Genomic DNA, 23,850 nt, shown 5'->3' with positions numbered 1-23,850 from the left:
CCATTTGTGTCTTCGGGTCGAATTAGATCCTGCTTATAGTAATGCACTTAAAATTGATTTATTGTTGCCCAGTGTTTTAGCTTATGACCAAATGACAGTGTGGAAGCTAAATCAAGTCAGGATATCAAAGCTCTTCAATCACAGACATGCAGTTTTATTAACTTACTTGCCTTCCTGGTTCCATGGGGAAGGTGGTGTAGTAGTTGTTGCATGACCTGGTGCAGTCTCAGAGAGAGGGAGAGAGATCAGGACAATTGGCATGGTAGTTCCTGCTGTCCCATATGTGGTCCTGGCACAGGGTCATGAGATTTCCTTGGGTTCTTTTGCTCTGCTTTTGTTTCCTGAAAGTTGGAGGGATGGCCTTGGATCTTGGTGCAAGGTTGTGGGGCTTTCCACCTCTGAATTTTTTCCAGAACTCTCAGTTATACCTAGTATTCTTAAGTGTCCTTGGTTATAGGATTGAATGGAGAATACCTTGTTGATGATTTCATGAGCTTATGGTAGTAGCTATGCTAACTAGACCTAACTCAAGCTAGCTGCTGCATCCTGTTAACATACTCTTTATCTTGTAACAATCCTGCTGAAGTCTATTTTAAGAGTTAACCACTGTCAATTGATATTTTTTGAGAACTGATACTGGGCATCAGGAAATCTATCAATATTTCACTAGTACCTTCAATTTCAGAAATGTATGTTCAGTCTTGCTTTGCTTAGGGTCAGAATAGGTAACTGAAGCCCTTCAACTACAATCTGTAAAGCCAAAATAGCTGTGTCACCTCTCAGAGCTGCTGTTCTCTATTGTCTTGTGAGTAAAACTTGTAAGATCAGAGACTGCTCATTAACTGTTTTTGTTACAAAACTCAGCTGATTTTGGGTGATGTTCTTTTTAAGTTATTCTGTCTTAGATGTTACTTTTGGGCAGGCTGTAACTTTAATGAAATTAATTTTTTTGTTTCTAGCACCTCAGCAGCAGGTTATTGTACCAGATTCCAAGCTGATACCGCACATGAACGCATCGGGCATGGTAAGAAAAGCAGATGTTTACACATGCATACACTGCCATTATGTAAGTTATTTTGATTAAATAGTAAATGCAAATCTGGTATTAGTCATCAGATGCATAAAAGTAATTTAGGACACACTGGTAAAGCTGTCTGCCATCTTTCTGAGTTTTGCTGCTGCACTGACAGTCTAGGAACAGTAACTCAGGACTGCACTTTAGTTTTTATTTCAAATCATGGACTTGCCTTGATTCTCTGCTTTGCATGTATTTAGCCAAAACTTTTTTTAACGGAGTACTGTTGGTATGAATCTACGTCATGATGTGCTTCCATACCAACAGAATGCTATAAACTGATGCAAGCATATTGTATTTGCCAGATGAGGAAAAAACATTAACTATTCTGAAACTTCAGCTTATATCAAATGAGAGATTATTTAGCAGTTCACATCAGTCTTTTCTGTTCACATTATTTTGGTTTACTAATTTTGTAATAGCAGATAAAACTGAGTCTGGTAATTTACCCTTTTCTTGCAGTTTTTATCTCTAAAGATTAGTTTTTGTTACCTAATCTTGCTTTAAACACCTTGGCTTAGTAAAAAAAAACAAACTGCTTGCAAAGCAGTGAAAACAACAGCTAACGCAAGTTAAATATGTGCATTAGACAAGAATTCATTATATTCTTACCACTTTTTATGGTAAAGGCACATAAAACAAAGCTTCATGGTTGATCAAAACTGCAGCAGCTTGCTTAGCCTTCACTTATTTGTTACCTGCTGACCTTATTATAGAAAAGAACCTGAACTTCTTGACTCAAATAGCATGATATAGCCAGAGACTGAAAGCACGTAAGTATCTACCTATTTTTAGAAGTTTTACAGTCACTTCAATGTGATTTGTAACTTCCCAAGTCCAACAGTTAAACACTCTTTTCTCTCATTCAGCTCTATCTTGTTGATAAGTGTTAAAAAAATTAGTGTTGCAAAAATGAGCATGCCATGCTTTCACAGCTCTAGTGCTGTCAAAAGTGGATTAATTGTATACCACAGACTACTGTTCAGTAAAAAGTTAAGTAATTGATTTGGAATTACTGTGTTTTATTAGAAACATTTATTAGAAACATTTAAGGTGGTACTAAAGAATGGATCTGACAGAATTTCTTGGAAGACAGAGAGTAATGGTAGTTTATTTATCTGCCTTTGAGACATGAGGATGCAGACAAGCACGTTTCAGTTTTTCTTGGTGATCTGTAATATCTACTGTATTGACCTCCCAACACAGGGAGATCGTACTTCTTACAAACAGAAAGTATTCACTCTACTACAACTACAATAAACTACAGCTACCTGAAAGGAAGCTGTAGGGAGGTGGGAGCTGGCCTCTTCTCTCAAGTGAATAATGACAGGACGAGAGGAAATGGCCTAAAGTTGCATTAGGGGACATTTAGACTGGGTATTAAAAAAAAATTATATACCAAAAGAGTGCTTGGACACTGGAACAGGCTGCCCAGGGAGGTGGAAGTGTTTAAAAGAAATGTAAATGTAGTGCTTAGGGACATGATTTAAGCACTGAACAGGTAGATTAGGTTATGGTTGGTGGATTTATGTTATGGTTGGACTTGATGATCTTGAAGGTTCTTTCCAACCAGGATGATTCTGTCCTTCTGTGAAAGTTTAAATCCTTTATAGCGAAGATTTGTGATTCTTTTATAGTGGGGAAACTGAGACTTTTCCATAGGCAGCTGAAATTAAGACCCTTGAAATGGAGAGGCCTCTGGAGAAGTCCATCACCCTCTGTGCGTTGAGGACTTAATGCAGATTTTTTGTGTGTTTGGACACTCCTGTAATTGGGTTGGAATTGAGTTTACTTATAATTTCAAATCCTTACCCACTGAGAGTTTTTCGCTTTCTATTCTAACCAGCTGTCTTGAGAGAAAAAAATTGTCATTCTGTGAACATTCAGTACACTGTATGTGTATATTCACTCAAAAGTGCTGTGTTATGTGGGGCTTGAAATGCAAATCACTTATGGAATGAAGAAAAGTGCAAACCTGATTACTACTCCTTGTGAAAACAAGATGAACACAATCATTGCTTCAGTACTTTAGGTTTCTTCAGATTTCTAGGCCTGTATCTTTAGCTGTTTTGAAAAAGTGTAAGTAAAATTGCCACATGAGCAATGCAGTGTTGTACTCTGCTAATAGGTCCAGTGGGCAGAGGAGAAAAAAAATCTGTACAGCTTGCAGATAAACCAAGAAATGACATGGAGCTGGGTTCAGGTGTGATACTGATTGTTGCTTCTGCCTTCTTGTTAAGGAAGAAGGAAAATATTTTTTGTATGTAGTATAATGTGCAGTTGATTAATGCCTGCGTTTTAATAACTGCAGAAACTTGTGTGCAAACTTTGTAAACAGCAATAAAAAGGTACATATTTTCAGGCAGTATGTTTTGAGATTAAAAGCTGGCAATAATGTCCATGGTTAAAAATCTTCCCTTGTATTTCAGAGTGCTGCAGCCACTGCAGCTACGTTGGCTCTCCCTGCGGGCGTTACTCCTGTTCAGCAGATACTTACAAATTCAGGTAACTGTCTTAATGTTGAGATCAAACGATGGTTTTGAGGATGCTTGAGAGCAAGGAATTCTGGGGCTTACTCCCTGCTATATATTGCTAAAAAGCAGAACCTGGGAATCCACCCTTACAAGGTAGTTCAATCTCTTCACTAGAAGGGTGGAGTCTTGTTCGCTGCCTTGCGTTAGATTCTGTGCAAGCTTTCCCCACTTCTTCAAACAAGGGCATGAAGCAAGAAGACAAGTGTTACTGTTTGTCCCCTTTGCATATTTCTGAGCTTTGTAATGCATGACCTGAGTACAGATACTAGACTGGTTACAAAAGAGCAGGATCACTTCACCTGTGACTTCAGATGAGGAATGTCTTAAGGTTTCTTGTACCTGCTAAGCACACACAGTGGAATTTATAATTTTGCTGGCAATGCTGATTTTACTTTAGGTATTTTAAAGTACTGTCATGTTGTACTTTCAGACTATAATTTAATTTTACTTTATGAACAGTGTATCGGATACTTTGTATTTTTTATAAGATCAGTTCTGCATGGAGAGGAAGGGAAGATCTGACAAAGCTTATTTTCTTGAATCGGTTGCTGCTTTTGCCAGAGTAATTCATCTGGTCTGCTCAGAATCACCTGTGACTTAACCTCCCTGCTTCAAACATTTGAATGTTTAGTTGCTATGTAGTTGAAATAAAATTTAAATGTGTAGCAGTTCTAGTAATTCACATCTTTCCAATTTATAAGGAAGCACTTCTATGCTTGTCACAGCATAGAATAATTGGCTGCTTAAATTTGTTACTTCTGTCATGGTAATTTTTTTTCTTTAGTTATAAATATTTGAGTATGTTTTCTTAAACAAGGGGCTAGGGAAGTCCCTTCTTTCAAATATACTTAGTTATTTCAGTAAAAAGGGCTCTGCATTTTTCTGTGGAGGGAGAACAGGAAGTAAAATCAGGATTTGAGGGATATGTATGAAGTTCAGGATTATCTAATTTAATTTCTTCTCCATCTTTCTGATTACAAATTCAGTTTAATCTATGGAGCACCCTTGAAAAATGTTCAGAAATGTCTTCAGAATGTCCACTGAATGCATTTAGTCCATGACTTTGAACTCTATCTCTTATGGTGGTCATTCAGGACAGGGTGGTATGTTGGTCTGGTTTCTGTGACCAAAGCCAGCTTGGGTCTTGTCACTGCTGTAGCTGCACTGCTTTTTGTAATTCTTGTCCTCTCTTGGTTCAGGTGGTTCCTGCTGTAGTAATTCTCAAAACATGCAACCCAAATCCCAAGTTCCAACAGTTTAAAGTATTTCTATTGCAATATTCATCCCTGGTGCCGTTGGACCAGAGCATCAGGTTTAACATGGCAATTAACTCATCTCCTTGCCCATGCTCACGGTCAGACTTATCCACAGACTGAATTCTGTTAGGAATATACCTGCTCCAAGTGGAGCCTTCTCTGTGAGCCACAGTCTCTCCAGAACTATACCTCATGTGGCATAGTTTTGCACACAGCCTCAGTTGTTGTGGGGTGCACCTGTTCCAGTGTGGCCTCCATGGACCACAGTGCGTTCAGAGATACACTTGCTCCAGTGTGGTTTTACCCACAGCCTCAGTCCCTTCAGAAGTAAACCTGCATCAGCGTGGCCTTACTCATGGCTGCTGTCCCTCCAAGGGTGTACCTGCTCTGTCATATGCTTATCCATGGCCACATGCTTTGAGATGCTCCAGCATGACCTCATGAACAGTCACTGGTGCTTCAAGGTGTACCGGCTGCAACATGGACTTATACTTTGATATGTACCGTCTCCAGCATGGATTTCTCCTTGGACTCCAATGCCTACAGATTTATACCTGCTGTGGCACAGATATAACCACAGATGCTTTGAGTTATACCTTCTTTGGCATGGGTTCATCCACAGCCAGAGTTCATACTGGAGTTCCAGCCTGTCCAGTACACAGAAACAGCAGTGATGCCCTTGCCATCTGCCAGCCCAGGCACATCACCGTTGCTGTTATCAAAATGTTTCCAGGCTTAGCAGAGTAAGATGATAGTGCAGCAAGCAGTGAAAGCAAAAAGCAGCCAGTAACAGGCACTAGACTCTAACACATGGTAAGGCAGGCAAGTGCAATGCAAGTGTAGGAGCCTGCCAATTAATAGCTAGACAGCCGTAACAGATGTAAATTCAGTCTAGTACATTCTAATAAAATCTCTCGTTATCTCAAACCCTTTGAGTCCCACATTGAGCACCAAAAAGGACTGTTGTGGTTTAAGCCCAGCCAGCAACTAAGCACCATACAGCAGTTCACTCACTCCCCCTTGGTGGGATCGAGGAGAGAATCAGAAGGGTAAAAGTGAGAAAACTCATGGGTTGAGATGAAGACAGTTTAATAGGTAAAGCAAAAACCACATACACAAGCAAAGCAAAGAATGAATTCATTACTTCCCATTGGCAGGTAGGTGTTCATCCGCAGGAAAGCAGGGCTCCATTGCACTTAACTGTTACTTGGGAAGACCATCACTACACATAGAATGGTTTGGGTTGGGAGGGACCTTAAAAATCATGTCCCCCCTTTCTTCCTTCTTCTCCCAGGTTTATATGCTGAGTATTATGTTCTATGTCATATGACCCGTCTAGACAGTTGGGGTCAGCTGTCCCAGCTGCGTCTGCTCTCAACTCCTCGTGCACCGCCGGTCTTGCTGGCATGCAGCAAGTGGGAGGAGCAGGAAAGGCCTTGACTGTGTAACGCTGTTCAGTAATAGTTATAGTACCTGTGTGTTACCAACACTTTTCAAATCCAACATCTAGCCCCATATTAGCTACTATGAAGAAAATTAACTGCTGTAGCCAAAACCAGCACAGAGAGGTAAGTAATAAGTGTAAGGATAGATTTTTCAAAATGCAACTGCATGATAATGTTGCAAAGAAATTTCTGCATAGCAGAACTTCTCTGAAGGGGGAAGAGTCTGAGAAAAGGACATACTCTGACAGGATCCTGAAATACCATATTGTTAGCAGGGGATAGAATTTTTGTGGTGTGAATACCTATATTCTTATTTTAGTATATATTAATTTGTCTGTCTGTAAAATCTATCTTTTGAAACATGAGCTATGTTCATAAGTGAGGGCTAGTATTTAAAATACTGTGCTGCATTAAAGGATTATACTGCAGCTTGCATATGTAAAATTATTTTTTGATTGCATACCTCACCATTGTATTTAGATGATAAACATCCCTATCAGATCTTGGTTTCTGACACTGCTGCTATAGCATAATATCTTTTCACTGGTGAAAGTGAAACTTAAATGCTCTTCTTTAATTGTCATTGGTGTTACTCCAGGAAACAAGGTACTTAATAAAGATAATTTTACAAATCAATTTCTACGTTTGATGTATTTGATGTTTATTTCATTACAGGCCAGATCCTTCAAGTAGTTAGAACTGCAAATGGAGCTCAGTACATCATTCAACCACAGCAGCCAGTTGTTCTACAGCAGCAGGTCATACCACAAATGCAGCCTGGTGGAGTACAAGCACCTGTTATACAGCAGGTAAAGAAAACTTTGTATAGGTACACTTGAAAGAAAAAACATTATAGTAATTACTCTAGAGGCTTGCATTTTTGTGAGCAATTTGAAACAACACAAAAGTCAGAAAGGATAGACTTAAAAAAAAGAGAATTGTGTTAAGTAGTGTGTTTTTTAAAAAGGATCAATTTTGAAATTTTCTCTTCTGTGTCACTTTTATTCTTGCCAGATTCTGACTGATTGCAGTTTAAAATTTCTTTTGCATTATCTTCTGATGACAATTATATGCATAATCCTAGTTAAAATTAGTCTGTGTCACGTGACATGTAGAAGAAAATACCTAAACCGCACACTCCCCTTGATTATTTTAGTTGTGAATGCAGTATGCATTACAAGGATTTTTGTTCAGCTACAAGATGTCTAACTGTGTTTCCAGACTGTGTAGATATTGAATTTAGCATAATGGCTCAGTTATGTAGAGTAAGTATGGATTACAATTTATAGAGAGTTTCGAATTAATGTTTTACAGAACGGTCCCTTTCAACCCCTAACATTCTGTGATTCTGTGAACCTAAATGTTCCTCTGCTGTGCTTGGAATTTGTGTGATGATAGTGCTAGCATTTTGGAATGGAAAGACAGGTTTTCTTAGCTTTAGTAATGCAAAATGTAGACAATTAACACCAAATAGTGAAACAAGGTATTTAATTGAAAATTAAATTATGTATCTGATATAGGTGGAATATTTATAACTCTTGTTTCTCTGATTAGTGTAAGTCAGATTGATATGCTTCAATTGTTTGCTGTAAGTTATGGTGGTCTGTTAAAACAGCAGCCACAATACTTGCAATGATATTCCATCAGGTTTTGGCTCCTATCCCTGGAGGGATTTCCCAGCAGACAGGAGTGATTATTCAGCCTCAGCAGATCCTGTTTACAGGAAATAAAACACAAGTCATACCTACAACAGTGGCTGCCCCTACACCAGCTCAAGCACAGATTCCTGCAGCTGGTCAGCAGCAACCACAACAACAACAGGCACAACCACAAGCACCACTTGTTCTGCAAGTTGATGGAGCAGGGGACACGTCGTCCGAAGAAGAAGAAGATGAGGAGGAAGACTATGATGATGATGAAGAGGAAGACAAAGAAAAAGATGGAGGTGAAGATGGCCAAGTTGAAGAGGTAATTGACATTGTTTCAGAAGACTGGAGCATGCTTGTGTTTATTTTGTTTTTGCAATATTTGAAAGAAGAACTGTATGCTTCCAATTATATTATATTCCAGTCATTTTGAGTATATAACTTTTATCCTTGTATTTCAAGTTCTTTATTTCCCATATTGAAGTTGTGGAAACTGTGTCTTAACAAAGCACCTTGAAATGCAGCTGGAGAGGGTGGGGAAGACAGCAAAAACTTAATTGTCATGAATGCTCTGAAGTTTCTAAAAGCTCCAGTAGTAACATTTCTGATGTTGTGGAGAGGTTGTGAAACCTTCATAAGCAAACAGAAATAGTCAGCTCCACTTGGGACTGCATGCATACAACAGCAAGGTGTTGGGAAGAGTGACAAGAGGGAGAGCATATGTTTAGTTCACTGAGTGGACCAATAGACATGGCCTGACCTGTATCTCACTGACTATCCCATTGCTTTCTATTACACTAGAACAAGCTTGAAAACTCAAATTTTATTATAAAGCACCTTCTAGAAACAGATTTGGCCTTGATTTAATGAAATCAGGAGATAGGAGCAGGAGTGAACATTCTTCCTAACTTGTTGCATTCTTAACAATATATGCTAAATCTAGAATTTAAATTTGCTCTGTTTCAGACTTCAGCCAGTGGTTCTTAATAAGTTTTGGTGTGTTGGAGCAAAAAGCCCCGCAAGAATAAGACATTTAAAAAAAAATAGGTGGGAGGGATACTAAAAAGCTAAACATACTGTTATTTCAGTCTCTGACAGGAAACTTTGTACTCCCTCAGTCTTTTCCTAAAACACATTTTGAACTGTCAGATCACTTCCACAGTTCTCTGCAGCCTTCTCTGTTTTTTTAACATTCCATTTAAAATACCAGTATGAGGACCTATATGAAGCATTTCACTGTCTGTACCGCCCATGCAGTATATGCAGGTAAAACCTATTTTTTAACAATGAGCCAAATCAGGTTTTCTGTAGTACATCTCCAGTGGTGTTTAGCAGTATTTTTCTATTAAAACTTACAGGTTGAGTTCACATTATTTTTCCATTATATTGATAAAAATTAATGTCAGTTTAAATGTTTGAATAGTTGCCTTATTAACTATAAGTCATCGTGGTTAAATATGAAGTGTTCTTTAGTGGTGTCTTAAAGCTAGCATTTTTGTGGAAAATCTTTTATATGCCAAGACTTTACTGTCAGCATGCCAGAGATCTGTTATTTTTGCTATCTTTGTTCATCATCAGTTACTTAACGAGTGAACAGTTCCTTAAAAGCTTTTGAAGTTGCTTAAATATAGCTTGACTTTGGAGGGAATTAGGATCTCTAGTACACCTTTCTCTTCCCTCACTAACATCTCCCCTGTTTATCTTATATATTTGGGAGTAGATGGAAAGATGAGCATTAGACAGAAGACTTAACAAAAGTAGTTTTGCATTTTTTAAAGGTTGTTTTAGCTTTTGAAGTGTTTGTTATTTACATGAGATGAAAATCCCCTAAATTTGTGCTGGAACAGAATGTCAGCAGAAAGAGCAAAAAATGAAAGTAATTTTTAAAGGACAGGAAAATACATTCTAGAAGGTCTGGAAAACATTTTATGTGTATCTATTGTCTTTCTTTCTCCTGTAAAAACTGTCTACATGTTTTGAGGTCTAGTACTGTTTGTGGCACATCAAACATGTATAAGTCGGGAGTTTCTGTTCTTAATGATACATAGGGAGTGATGTGACTAATGTTGCCTTTCCTCTGTGTAGATTCTATAGAAAAATGTAAATTTGCATAATGATATTTTTTTTGTAAAGACAATGTGCAAGCACTATAGCATTTACAGTAAAGTAGCAACAATCATGGTGGCAAAAGACTGCAGTGCCCAGAATCTGGCCTGGACACTGAAGTTCCAGATTAAAATTGGTAAGAATGGACAGGAAGGAGGTGTACATACATCAGCCAGTCCTCTGTTGAAAAGTTTAATATTCTCCACCTCAAATGCATGTTATGTCCTGTAGTTCATAGATAAGACTGTAGCCTCATGTGAGTAATCAAAGTAATGGGTTTGATCTTACTAAGCAGAATGACTTTTTACATATGTTCCTTTCAGGAGCCTCTTAACAGTGAAGATGATGTGAGTGATGAAGAAGGGCAAGAACTGTTTGATACGGAAAATGTTGTTGTGTGCCAGTATGATAAGGTAGTATCTATTGAACAGAATCCAATAATTCTATTTTCTCTGTCCTTTTTCCTATCAGGTAATAATTTTAAGTCATACCTTTACAATTGCTAAGTACAGTTAGATCTGTAAGGGTTATAATTTGAAGCAGGAAAAAGCTGTAAGGTTGTTGAATAAGAACTGTGTTGAGAAAAATGGCTTGGTTAGATGATCTTCAGTTATGAACAGACTCTGCTTAGACTTGTCATCATACTCAGCAGCAAATTTAAGACAGAGGCAAGTGGTGTCACTATCTACATCCCAGCCATCTGTCTCCTCCAGGCTGTAATCCAAACCCCTTAGTTTCAAGGCAATTCCTGAGGATAGTGAAGGACCTCAGAGTAGCAGTCAGAAAAGCTTGTCAGTTCTGTTAAAGCTGAGCAACAGGAACTACTCTGAAATCCACACCCTCTTAGAAGTTACAAATGTGAACTCAGGGGAGAGCAGTGCCCATTGTTAATCTCTAGTGCTACATGCTCTGAAGTTACTTCATCACTTATCAAATGGTTGTTCATTTCACCTCTATAAATACACAGGATCAGCTCAATTGTCCTGTGCAGAGTTCCCTCTTGCACAGTGCCCTCTGTCAGCTGGTGGTGAGTGCCTCTGGAACAATATGACAGGGACAAACAGGTAGCAATGCTCACGTAAAGAATCTTACCATCCTTCTGTGAACTGTCTGTTGAGGGAGAGATACAGGCTTTGAAGCAAATGGCCAGCAGAGGATTTTCTCATTAATTTGTCAGAAATTAATTTCATTATTTGTTTGAATCCTTGTAAACTTTGTCTTATGACAAGAAGTTTCATAAATGAGTTGTGATGTGTGGAGAGTTATCTAGTTTTAACCCATTGGTTTCATATGATGCCTCCTAGTTCTTTATTTAGAAAAAGTGTTTCCTCTTCTCTTTCGCAGTGCCTTTTATGATATTGCAGATCATCATAACCCTCCTCGGTCATCTCTTAAAAATCAGAGCTACACTTCACTTGGTTGTTATTTGTACAGCTGTCCACAAACATTTGGTTATTCTTACTTTGATTCTCTGTTTTATTCTTCTTTATCTTATTTAATACAGGTAGATAAGGTTGAGGTGGGATCAGAGGGATTTATACAACGGGTGAACTTTCAGTATGTTGGAACAGGCTGCCCAGGGAGGTTGTGGAGTCTCCATCTCTGGAGATATTCAAGACCTGCCTGGATACAGTCCTGAGTAATGTTGTCTAGGCAGTCCTGCTTTAGTGGGGGAGTTGGGCTAAATGGTCTCTAGGGGTCCTTTCCAACTCTGACAATTCCATGATTCCATGATATTAAGTGGTGTAGCAAAGTTCTGCAATAGTTCATGTCTGCTTTTGACTCTACCGAACACAGAGTTGGTATTCTCATGGAAGAGTCTTAGAACATTGGGATCTCATTCCCAGCTTTTATTTGTCAACTCAAACCCATAATGTTTTCTATCCATGTGAATTGGAATAATGTTTTCCATTGTTACCACCTTCATATACATTGAATGCCACCATTGTTTTATTACACAATGAGTTAGGGCAGTAATGTCATTCTGCAGTTCTTCAGTAACTGTTCTTTTGTATTATCAGTGATATTTTGTCATTTTCCAGATTACTAGTGAATTCTTAAATCTTGCAGACTCAAGCCAGCACAAATCTCTTCTGGAATGATTGCATTTCACTGTAAAAACAGTGTTCTTATCTTTCTTTTACCATCTTTATTCAGTTATTCATCAGAGGACCTTCCTTCTTACTGCATGGCAGCTTGAACGCTTGTGATGAGGGATTTTTGTTGAATGCCATTTGAAAGGCTAGTATATAAGCAAGACCTTTCCTTATTCACTTATTTGCTGTTGCCACTGACTTTTTAGCATAAAGTGAACGCTGGTGGTCTTTTACTTTTTCTGATGCCATTTCTAATAGGTGGCAGGTACTTATTTACTCTGTTCTTAACAGTACGGTGTTTGGGAATTTTTGGTTTTTCTTGTATCTTTTTTGCTAAAAATTTGCTCTTCTACCTTTAGACTGAATTTTGTTCAGTTTCCTTTGGTTTTAGGTCAAGCCTAAGAACACACAATTAATTAAACCCTCTTCTAGTGGATTTGTGGACTTTTTATTACCCCTGGGAAAGTGTCTTATGTAGTTGCTGTTAGTTCTGGTGATATTTTGTGTTGTAAAGCCCTGCACACTGTTTTGAGCCAAGAAAAGGATTGTGTGTTTTTTGGATTCCTGACTTAGCTTCTTCATAAAGTAGGACTTGACTGTATGGTGTCTAAAACAGCCTCAGATGCTGCACGTTGGTTTAGTCTTGCAATACTACAACTGTTCCTTACCCTTGTATCTTTGGTCTCTTTCACCACCATTGGTCAACCAGCTTCCTATAGCCAGGTAGTGTTTGGGAATGGGCTTGGAGAAGTAAGTTATTTCTGAGTAGAATATTTCTGTAAAGACAATATGAATAAAACTGTTGTTTTACTCTGATCCTGTGTCATCAGGAGTATTCGTTGTAACCTGGACATCCATTATGTCATAGGCTTCTGTAAAACAGACTCGCTGGGGAGCAAGGATAGAATGAACATCTTCCTTCCTCCCTCCTAGTTTTTCTTGAGTTGCAAATAGCTGGACTGATATCCCAGCTGAATCTTGCAAATTGCTATCATACAAAGCCTTAAAAGGGCCAATATTTTAATTAGGAAGACTGTAGGTTAAAGTTGAAGCTTCATGCCATCATGCCCAATAATGTAGATGTTACTTTTCTCACCTGACACTTTATGATGAAAACTGAAATCTAAGTCATATACCATGACTCACAGTTGGGGGTCAATTATAGAATGTAAGACTAGAATATATATTCTGTATCAGGTTGGGCATTTTGTACCACAAAGACTTTCAGACTGAAAGCCTTGTAAGTATTCTACTTGCCTTTTAACCAAAACTGAACTTGTGAAAACCCCGAGTCAAACTCTAATATTAGGAGCAGAAAGTTGAATAGGCCTGCTGTCAGCTTACACGTAACATAGACCAACTAGTTTTCATGGAGAATAGAACATACACAAGAGGTGCAAATAATAAACCCTAGTGTTCGACCCTTTCAGGTCTGATTTAAAACATCAGTCTTTTCTGTTGCAGTGGTTGAAAGGGAGAGTTCCATGGCCATTGTAATCAAAGAGAATGTAAGCAAATTGAAGTGCGCAGGTGGATGTATCTCTTCCTTTCCAGCCACCTCTAAAAATGAGCTGTATGCTTTGGATTTTGGAATGCCTCTGTGCTTGTATGGTTTTGTGACAGTTGCTGTCCCCAGTTTCAAAAATGAAAACAGTGCTGCTATGTGCATAATTAGTTTCTGTTTTCCTTAGATAAATGCAGAATGTATTTTCAAGATATTTGTAGTAATGTCTAATACTTATTTTCTTTTTGTTTTTACTTTATAATTATTTATGCATTATTACCTATTTCTGATGCGGACTTATAGTTCAACTTTTTTCTCCTGTTTTTAGATCCATAGAAGTAAAAACAAATGGAAATTTCATCTCAAAGATGGCATCATGAATCTTAATGGAAGAGATTATGTATTTTCCAAAGCCATTGGAGATGCAGAATGGTGAAGTTTTAAAAGACAAAACAAAAAACTCCCTGTAAAAGGAAAAGTATCAAAAGCAGGAAAGGTTGAGACTTGGACATATACTCCAACCAAAATGTGTTTCTGCACATCAGAAATAAGAAACAGAAGTATTGGAACAAAGAAAAATGTGGCAACAAAGACACTACTTCAGATGAGCAAGCCATGGACTGTAGCAGCTATAGCATTGTCTGGAAGCTGGTTTTGTGTGTTAGGAATACCTTAATTATCAATTCTACATACAGGTACCTACAGCTGGTATTTAGCATGTAAGGCTTTGTTTCAACCCCCTCCTTCTTCCCTTGATTTAAGATTTTAAAATACTTCTTCCACTGATTGAAGGAACTCTTCCCTTTGATAGATTATTAATCTGAAAATGCTTATTGTGTGTACAAATCTTTGCTTTGAACACTTCCTTTTGGTAGTGAGGATGATCGGAATGTTACTTAAACTGCGTGCAAGTTTTGTACAGAAGGGTAAGAATTAAGGTGTTAAATTTTAAATAACTTGTATAAGGAAAATATTTTTAATTCTGATATGCTCATTAATTATTATATCTATTTGTTGTTTTCAGTTCCCCATAAACAGGTTATTGTTCCTAGCGGTTATGAAATGGTAAAATGATCATTTATATTTCAAAATTACTTTAATTTCATGTAAGTGATACCTTTTATTTAGGGCTGTATTTTTTAAATACTAAGCACCTGTAGCTCCCCCCCTACCCTGAAAGTCAGATTGCTTAACTTTTTAATTATATTCTTGCTGTTTGGTGGCAATTCAGCATCACTGAACTGAAACAAATACTTCTGTTTCCATTGATTTTTTTTTTATTTTTATTTTTTTAAAGGCTTTGGAGACCTTTTGAAACAAACGTGTAGGTAATGGCATAATTGATGCGTTCCTTCACCTGCTTACTACATGTGTAGTCCAGACATCCAGAAATAATTCAGTAAACCACAAGAATGACTAAATTTTTAATATAGAAAAACCACATAAAAATTCTAACATCCTGGCTTCAACTCTGTTAATCAAAGATCCGCTTTACTAAAAAGTATAGCCATAAGTTGCCTGCAGCAGTTGATCTCTCTAAAGTTTCCAGGTGGCATGTAATTTCATGAAGAGTGCAGCACAGCTTTGAAGACAAATTTTGTTAGAGCATCTTTAGATTGTCTTGGTAACAGAAGATCAAGCAGTCAGATGCACTAAACCTTGTGTAGTCACATGTTCACTTGCCTTTTCCAGAGATGTGATTTTGTAGTGGTTTGTTTGGTTTTTTTCCTTCGTGAAAAGCAACAAGTTTGCTCCCCCTTCCTTCCCTTCCACTCCTGAGAAGTGAATACATTTTCTTCATGCATAGGTTATTATTGCAATCTTGCTTTCAGAAATGCAATTACTTTTAAACCAGGAGAGGGAATGGGCATTATATTTCAGAAAGTGTTGAGGAAGTAATGTTCTTGTGGCTCACCATTTCAAAAACTTTGTTTCATTAGGTGCTTGGAGAGGTGATGCAAAAAGAAAGGACACAGCAAAGATAATTTTAACTAAATTGGGGAAGACTTGTGGAAGCAGACATTTGAACCATGATTTCTGACCTTTTTTGCTTGAGAGTGAAACTTTTAAAACATTATTTACAAAGTCACAAGTGTATTTTAGCAGCTCATAACAACTGCTATGATTTTCTTTCTCTCCAATTCACTTATTTCCAAATGTATCCATAGTCTCAGTAGCAGGTAGGAAACCCAAAACACATGGTGAGGAGAGGGTTTTCTCCGCTGTGATTTTGTACACGTGTGCTCTCATTGATACAGACTAAAACTGCCTGTAGGCCATGTCTAGAGCCCCTGGTTGTTAGTAAGCCATCTACATACATAAGTTTTGTGAAAAGCTTATTGGTGTTTCTTTTAATTCATTCTTAAGAAATGGAATCATCATTTAGAGCACATTTTTGACTTGGGGCTTCAAGGTATCTCAAACTGATTGGTGTTTGCTTTCTTCTGAGCAGAGCAGACATTTTATTTTTTTATCACTGTTGACATTTCTTTGTACAACTGCAATGAAATCGATACTTTACTAACTGATTCTTTCCCTCACTTTCTGCTTATCTGTTACCTGTGAGTCTTAAGTTGTGGACTTCAGAAGAATTCCCATAATGCTGCACAACCAAACCAATAAAAAGAAGAAAAATCCCTTTAGCTATAGATTCCTCTTTATACTACTGGAACCCAGATTACTTGTACAACACTTTGTTTTCATACATCTTAGTGATTTTTTTCACCCACGTTACATATACTAGAAGCTGCATAAACTTTTTATTTATTTTTAAAGGATAGCAGAACTTTAAAGGTAACTTAAGCTTTGTCTGTTTTGAAGGATGTTAGAAGCTTTCTGAACTTGCACAGTGTCTTGCAAGCTAATTGTATGGTATGCTTTTCACATAAGAAGTTTTGTCTTCACATAGGAATAGCTGTGAAGTTTTCAGAAAGCCAGTCAAACATGAACATACCACACTGTGCTCTTATTGCTACATCAAGTGTTCCTTTTTTTAAATCAAAAAAGCATGTTTTAATTTCATTTTATTGTAGCAGCTTGCTGTAAGAATGTAGTTTGCTTAATTTTATTATTGTACTTGAATTTTTAATCATAGTTTTAACATTATAACTGAACAGACCATTTCATTTGGTTCCAAAGAAACCATTCCTTTCAGAGGGCAAGGGATTCCCATTCAGAGTTAATAAATGATTCCTCCCTATCCCCACCCTCCCCCCCCAGAAGTAGGTTTTTGGTTGTTTGGGTTTTTTTTTTCCCCATTTAAATAGTTCAGTATTACGGAAACAATTATTTCAAGAGGGCTTGTGTTAAAATTTGCACAGATAGTGGAGCACCTTTTTATGATGGAAAAAATGGGGAAAGATAACTTCATCATTATAACCATGATGGCTGATGGAAACTTGTAGAGCAACTGGGTAAAATTGTGAGTCTTGTGCCTTTTCAGTTTGCAGAATATCTGTTACGCCAGTATGATTTTGTTTCCTGAGAGAGTCAATTTCCTGCAGTGCTTCAATCAGAAAAGGAACTTTTTTTCTCTAATTCCATTGGATTTTAGTGCGTGCAATCATTTTAAAACATCTAAGTCGAAATCAAATTGAAATGTGTTTTCTGTTAAGGAGATAATAGAGAATTTAGTTACTTAAGGAACTTTATATTGGACTATTTAAATAAAATATGCTTTTATTCCCCCTCAGTTGTTGGTGAGTGACAAGACTTCTTTGAGGCTTCATACTCCTTGTTCCTAAATTGTACTCACAAGTTGCATTTGAACATCATGCAGTTTTCTAAACATAATTTAAAGTGATAATTATAGTCAGAGTTTATTTCCAAGAATATGATATGTGATTCTGAAGCACAGTTTCTAGAAAAGAGCAAAGAACATGTTGTGTGATATAACAGATCTTTTTTTTTAAATGTTTTTTGTATTTCTGCTGCAGAATTAGGAGTGTTAAAGTAAACTTAATTGAGCCTGTGAAAATAATTCCACTCCTTGACAGCAGTAATTATGTCACCATGTAACACTACTAGAGTAAAATTTCTTAATGCCAGTGAAGGACTAAGAGACCTTGTTAAATAAAGTTCATTTTGATTCAGTCTCTTCAATTTGTAAAAACTCCTTTAAAATAATAGAGTCTCCTATACCCCCAGTCTCAAGCAAAGCAAAAGCTTCCTTAATAGAATGCAATAAGATGTCCAGGAACTGAACTGTGGTTTTAGGATAATGCACACTGGATTGGTTCTGGGCTGCCTTACACAGCATTGTGGGGTCACTCTGTACCACCCCACCCAGACGCCCCCAGCTGAAATTGGAGTTCTTTCCAGACTTAGAGATTAGTGACTGTACAAGATGAAGAAACTTGCACATTATGTATCGGTGTCTGGCATTTAAAGTCTCGTTTTCCCATTGCTGTGATTGGTTGGGAAATGTGTAAAAACCAGTCCATTGGTTTCCCTGTTGTCAACTTTTTTCAGGCAGTTCATGCAGTGTGTCTTTTAATTATTATTTGGTGGATTAGACATTGTGGAACAAAAGGAGCTTTTTTAACAGGAAGAACTACCTTGCGTTAGCTGTATGTACAGTCATCCAATGAGACATGTTCCAGAGTGCATAGGGTACCAATAGATTACGGAGTGGGGGCATATCCTTTTTTGCTGTTCTGAGCTACTATTGTCAACTGCTGTTGTACATACACTGTTATGTGTAAGGGGGTAAATATATTTATTATGTTTGTAAAATTCATTCTGTACAATTGCAGATCAAGGTTGCTCCTCTGTGATATACAGGATATTATGTTTCAAAGGCCATGCTTGGAATACAATTAGAGAACTTAGTATTTTGATGTACTAAGACCTATTTTAAGTTTAATATTTTGCCTTTGCAAAAACTTTAATTAAAGATGTTATTTAAAAACGTTTGCCACTTCATTTGCTATCTTGCATGTGCAGTTGTTTAATATGTGTGGCTTAATGACTATTATGTAGTAACTGAATAATCAGAATTTATTTTTGTCACACGCAGGTAACTTCACTGTCACCTACTTTGTTGAGTTTGTCTTGTCAGCTTTCCATTTAACATCATCGCCATGTTATCTATAAAAAAATCACATTTTAATCTTGAGGCCAGACTTCCATACTTATTTGAGAAGTTTCTTCCTATGGTTATTTGAGACTTAGGTCTTGAGGCAAAATTGGTTTAATAACTTCATGTGCCATCTGGATTTAGTACTGTGAATGGAAACGTAAGACAGTATGGAGAAGTAAAATACAGAGGTTTTGGATGAGAACTGGCTCATCGTAAAGGTTTCACCTTCACCAGTGAAACCGATTTGACATAATTTTATTCTAGTGTAAGCAGGTGACATCTTTTCAGTTCCTGGCTAAAAGCAGTATCTTGAGACATGACTTGTGCTATATTTTTAAACCTAAATTTGAACTTTAAATTCTAAATATAGTTAGAAAGAATGCAAGCTATAGGCTATGGTGCCTGTGTGTGGGGTTGTATTGTGTGATGTGATTTTGAAGTAATCTTTTTAAGTGTAATGGTATAAAGGGTACAGCAAAGCAAGGTGGTGGTTTGCTGTTTTTGTGGCATTTTCAAACAGCTTTGAAAAATGGCCTGTTGTTCTGGCCTAAGTATTTTCAAAAGGACCCTAAAAAAGAGGAGGGAAAGCAGGATGGTGACAAATCAGTAGCAGACTCAAATTAAACAAAAAAGCTGGATTTCATCCCTGTAAGGAAAGGTGAGAACATAATAGTGAATGTTATTTGTGATCTGCTAGCTGTGCATGAACAAAGTATTTCAAGGATATTTTTGGGGCAAAATCAAGCATATTTTAAAATACCTGATTTTTTCCTCTTAGTATGATTTTTTTTTTTTTAATGGCTTTATTGTTTTAACTGTAGGGGCATGAGAGGATAAGAATCTCAAGATTATTAGCATAGCTTTCAGTAAATCCCTGTTTAGTTTCACCTGCACATCCTTCCTTACAACTTGTCTTAAACTGCATCAGCTTTGGAGTTTGTGGGGGTTTTTTGTTTGTGTTTTTTTTAACCCAAACTGTTGTTTGTGGAATACTCTGTTAAAAACTGAAGGTCTTGCTGCTTGTTTTCAAAGCAGACTCTCCCAATAATTTTTCAAACTCTTTTCTTCACTGCTAATGTGATTATGCCAAAGCCATTCCCTCCTTTCAGATGTAATGACATCTGTATCTAGTACAGCCAAATGAACTCTAGTTGAACGGCTTTTGACATTCAGAAAAGTGTTCGTTTATATGGCAATTTTTTATATTTAGATTGGAGACTTTCCCTATTATTTTTGTGTGAAATGCCTGTGCAGTTATATCTTTTTACATAATATGAATGTGCATGTCCTGGTTTGGCCTGAGAGAGAGTTATCTGCAATAATGAGGTAATACAGATTAAATAAAGATAAATAAATAGATAAATAAAGAACTGAAAATAGTGGTTTGTTACAAATGTGACTACATTGCCCATTTGTGTCCATGGGTCAAAACAGCCTCTCTGGATATTGGTGAGCTGGTATGTTTAAATGCCTTTCAGTGGTAAGTATTTAAAAAAATATATAACTGGGTGTATTTGATTTACACTTTATAGTTTTAGTTTTCAGTTTTAGTTCACTTGTGTAAACAAAGAGTTACTGAAATGGAAAGCAAGTGTTCAATTTGGATATTTCAATAACAAATCCAAAAGGCTATAATTAAATTTTTAAAACAAAAAAATACTGTAACAAAATGTTACGTGTGGATGTGTGATTCTGTCAAGGTAGAAATTCTTTCTCTTTGCTAGAGGTACCAAATGAAGCAGAACTGCACTGCAGACAAGTCATCAAGATGTCTAGAAGAGAAGACAGGTTTGAATCCCAAGAGAATGGGGATGCTGCTGTATAAGTGCTGGAGCTGCTAAGATTTAATGCCAAGGTAAAGAAAAACCCTTCCTAACTGGTGATGGAGAAAATGGTTTTGGACTAGCAAAATAAGGAAGGCAGTCTTCTCTGCCAAACCACATGGCTTCCTGATTTTTGCAACGGCTTATTCCCATTTCTCCTAGGAATCCTGCTGCAAGGTCCCCACAGATATGGCTCCTCCTGCCGTACCTGTGGTCAAGGACTTCATACAGACCTTTCCGCTCAGAGGAACAATGGGCTGACTCCAGGTGGGCTGTCCGGATTCAGCAGGTAACCTCTTCTGGGAAACAGTTTTCTGGGGAGTACAGCATTTCTAAAAAGGCAACAGAACTCACCCTGGGGAAATTCTGCATGTAGGTTTTGTTCTGTCTTGGGTTGCCTGTTTCTCAGAAAACTCAAATTTTTGCACAATGGAAACTCTTCTGAACGTACCATGTTTGAGATTTTAACAAAGACAAAGCATTAATTCTGGGAATAGTATTTCTTACATACTATTTTTTGTGGCCTGAATTTGTTTGATTTTAATAAGTAATTTTAATCTTAAACCATTAAAGCAGCATCTAGCAAAATTCCAGGGATGTGTAGAGCTGACAAATGGCTTGATAGGTGTGGTGATGATACTGATGTTAAAAATTGGTTAGCTAAAGAAGTATATTCACATTGCAGATGCTTCTGCACATATCACTTAAGTTGGTTTTGAGAGGGGGCAAAGTGAAAGTGGAGCAGTTCTTAATTTTAGCAGATAAAGTTGCTGTTAGTGTTTATTCAGAATATCTGTTGGTTTTCATTTTCTGTCCTAAATAATTGTCATATCCTTAAACAGGTTTGTAATTTCTCCCTGAGCTTATTATGTATGTGTTGCCATGAAGTTTAAATAACTTGCGGTAATAGGTGGAAAATGCAAAGTACTTAATCAAATAGAGCATGGGGTTTCTTCCATAGTAGAGAAAGGAATTGTAAAGAGAATCTGCAGAAGTGACTGAGATCACAGAGGATAAAGAAAGGTAGAGAAACATTCACAGAAGAATGCAAACATACTTAGTTGTCAAAAGAGAAGTATATGTAAAGAAAAAAACTCCACACTTTCTTGGACTTCTCATCTGCCACTGTGACAGCCACCCTTTCTCATTGCCTTTTATCAAAATCAACTTCTTGCTGCTTTATTCTGTCATATCACTGCTGGTTCAATTGTAAATCTGTAGCTGGGTAAGATAGAATTGATCTGTTGTTGCCCCAGCTTCCTCTAGGCAGCAGTGTTAATCCATGTATGATTTTGGGAATTCTTCCACTACAGTCAAACTGAAACCAGCACTGTACATGCAGCACACGACCTTCTCACTTCTTGGTATTTCAGTGCTGTCACATGTGCCAGTCAGCAACAAGCTGTGGAGAAGACAGACAGTCCCTCAAAACCTGCAGTGAGAAGTTTTTTGTTAAAACCCATGTTACTGCTTCGTTTTGATTTGTTGCAGCTTTGCCTTCAAAAAAGACAGTGAGTGCTGTCATTTTTCTGTACTTTTCAATGAAAAGCTGCTGGCATTTCAGCTGAAACTGTTAAGCTGTAAGACAGCCAGTGTGGGCTTGGCAGTCTAGCCCACTATCAAGCCTCAGTGTTTGCAACAGGGAGCCTCTTCTTGGCAGCAAAGTAGGTCTTACAAAAAGTATCAGACTGTATATGCATATAACAAGCCAACAATTCCAATCACTTTGTAATAACTGTTTAATGAGCTCTTAGCTAGGTATTGTGAATCGACTTAATGCTCACAATGGATTTCATTCCTTAAAAGAGAAAATAAAAACGGAGAACCTGGAGGAGACTCCTCATCACAGCTGCATAGTGAATGTCTGAAACGCAAAATGAGTGTACTCCTCTTCTAACTAATTAAGGAGACTTCATGAACTTCAACTGAACAGCATAGATGTGCAACAGTAAGGATATAACTTCAGATGACCACACATGCAAGTTCTAGCGCTGCTTATAATCAGGACAGCACAGAAAGCTCCTACTTGAAAAGTAGGGTATGATTCAAGTTGATTCATATTAATCCTGCAGAAGTTAAGCTCTTGGAAGGAGTAAGTTCAGGATGACTCAGATAAGGTTCATTGTTGATGACGTTCTGCCATGTTTTGGAATAGTTACCTGATATTTTCAGAGTGGAAAATAAGGACAGGCAGTTACAAAAATTACAAATTTCCACAGGATTGGTATCCTGTCTAATCTGAGAACCTGATAATTTGAGGCACTATGGCAGCTCATACCAATCTTGTGCATGGGATAGGATACAAAGTGAGAACTGAGGTTCTGCTGATGAAACACTCTGCATATTGATGTCATAGAGCCTCCATTTGTTCATTTTCACAAAATTATTTCAAGTTGCAAAAAAAATAAGTTGAGTCAGATAGAGGTGACTAAACAGGTTGAAAGTATTTCAGTGTTATGCAGAGGTATTATTGAACGTGTGTGAATTCTAGGTTGATGATGCTGTCAGAATCAGTGTGCATCACTACGACATCTTAACCATCTTCTGTTTCAGGGTGTGATGATGGCCCTTCAACACCCTGTGCCTTAGCCCACAAAGCCTACATCAAAGTGCAGTATAATGTTACATGTTTTCAGAATCCCTGCCAAGGAGGAGGGGAGTGCATAATGGAGAGGCTTGATATCCAACTAATTTTGTGCTTCACCTTATCCAGTTCTTCTTGCAACCCAGAAACCATTTGATTACTTAGTGGTTTAGAGTGAGGCTGCCTGGCATCTGTTTGAAAAACAATACAGATTATGCTGCTATTACTCATCAGCTTGGCCAAACAGCCTGGAAAGGAAGGGTTTGGTTCATTTTAGCACTTAAGTATGAGGTCTGCTGAAATAAAACTTTACTTTTTAAGGAGTTATTTTTGTAGATTTTCCAAAGACTATGCTGTGAGCATTCTACAGCAAGAAAGGAAACAAAAGGGGTGTTAATTTATGTTGATAAACCAAAATTCTATGGTAGTGATTTGAAATTTACCTTTCCTTGTGCTATTTTCAGATTCCAGGATACCACAGCAGGGTGTGCTTTGCTTTGACTATAGCTGACCTGTTGCAGATGGTGTAATCTTTTTATGCTTACTCAAATCAAAAAAGGGGCTGCCATGGGATGGGCCAAAAGTCATTTTGTGCTGGAACCTGGACTGTGATAGCTGCTAATGGTGTGTGGCAAGCAAAGCATAAAAGAATAGGCAAGTGCATATGATATACTCCCCAAATACTCCTTCCCATCTGCCAT

General features: G+C 37.5%; 1 protein-coding gene across 1 annotated transcript in view; it reads left to right on the top strand.

The window, feature by feature from the left end:
• GTF2A1 (general transcription factor IIA subunit 1) overlaps positions 1-18,585 on the top strand; it is a 28,529-nt gene extending 9,944 nt beyond the window's left edge. Inside the window, exons 4-9 of the mRNA XM_051620211.1 lie at positions 960-1,024; positions 3,505-3,580; positions 6,986-7,119; positions 7,958-8,278; positions 10,386-10,475; positions 13,991-18,585. Of these exons, the coding sequence (XP_051476171.1) occupies positions 960-1,024; positions 3,505-3,580; positions 6,986-7,119; positions 7,958-8,278; positions 10,386-10,475; positions 13,991-14,098 (794 nt within the window). The 3' untranslated portion in view covers positions 14,099-18,585. The remainder of the gene's footprint in view (positions 1-959; positions 1,025-3,504; positions 3,581-6,985; positions 7,120-7,957; positions 8,279-10,385; positions 10,476-13,990) is intronic.
• Positions 18,586-23,850: the final 5,265 nt, after the last annotated feature.

Source organism: Apus apus, chromosome 5 (genome assembly GCF_020740795.1).
Source record: "Apus apus isolate bApuApu2 chromosome 5, bApuApu2.pri.cur, whole genome shotgun sequence".
NCBI classification, from domain to species: Eukaryota; Metazoa; Chordata; class Aves; order Apodiformes; family Apodidae; genus Apus; species Apus apus.
Note: the sequence above shows the minus strand (reverse complement) of the source record. Positions and strands in the feature narration are given on the sequence as shown.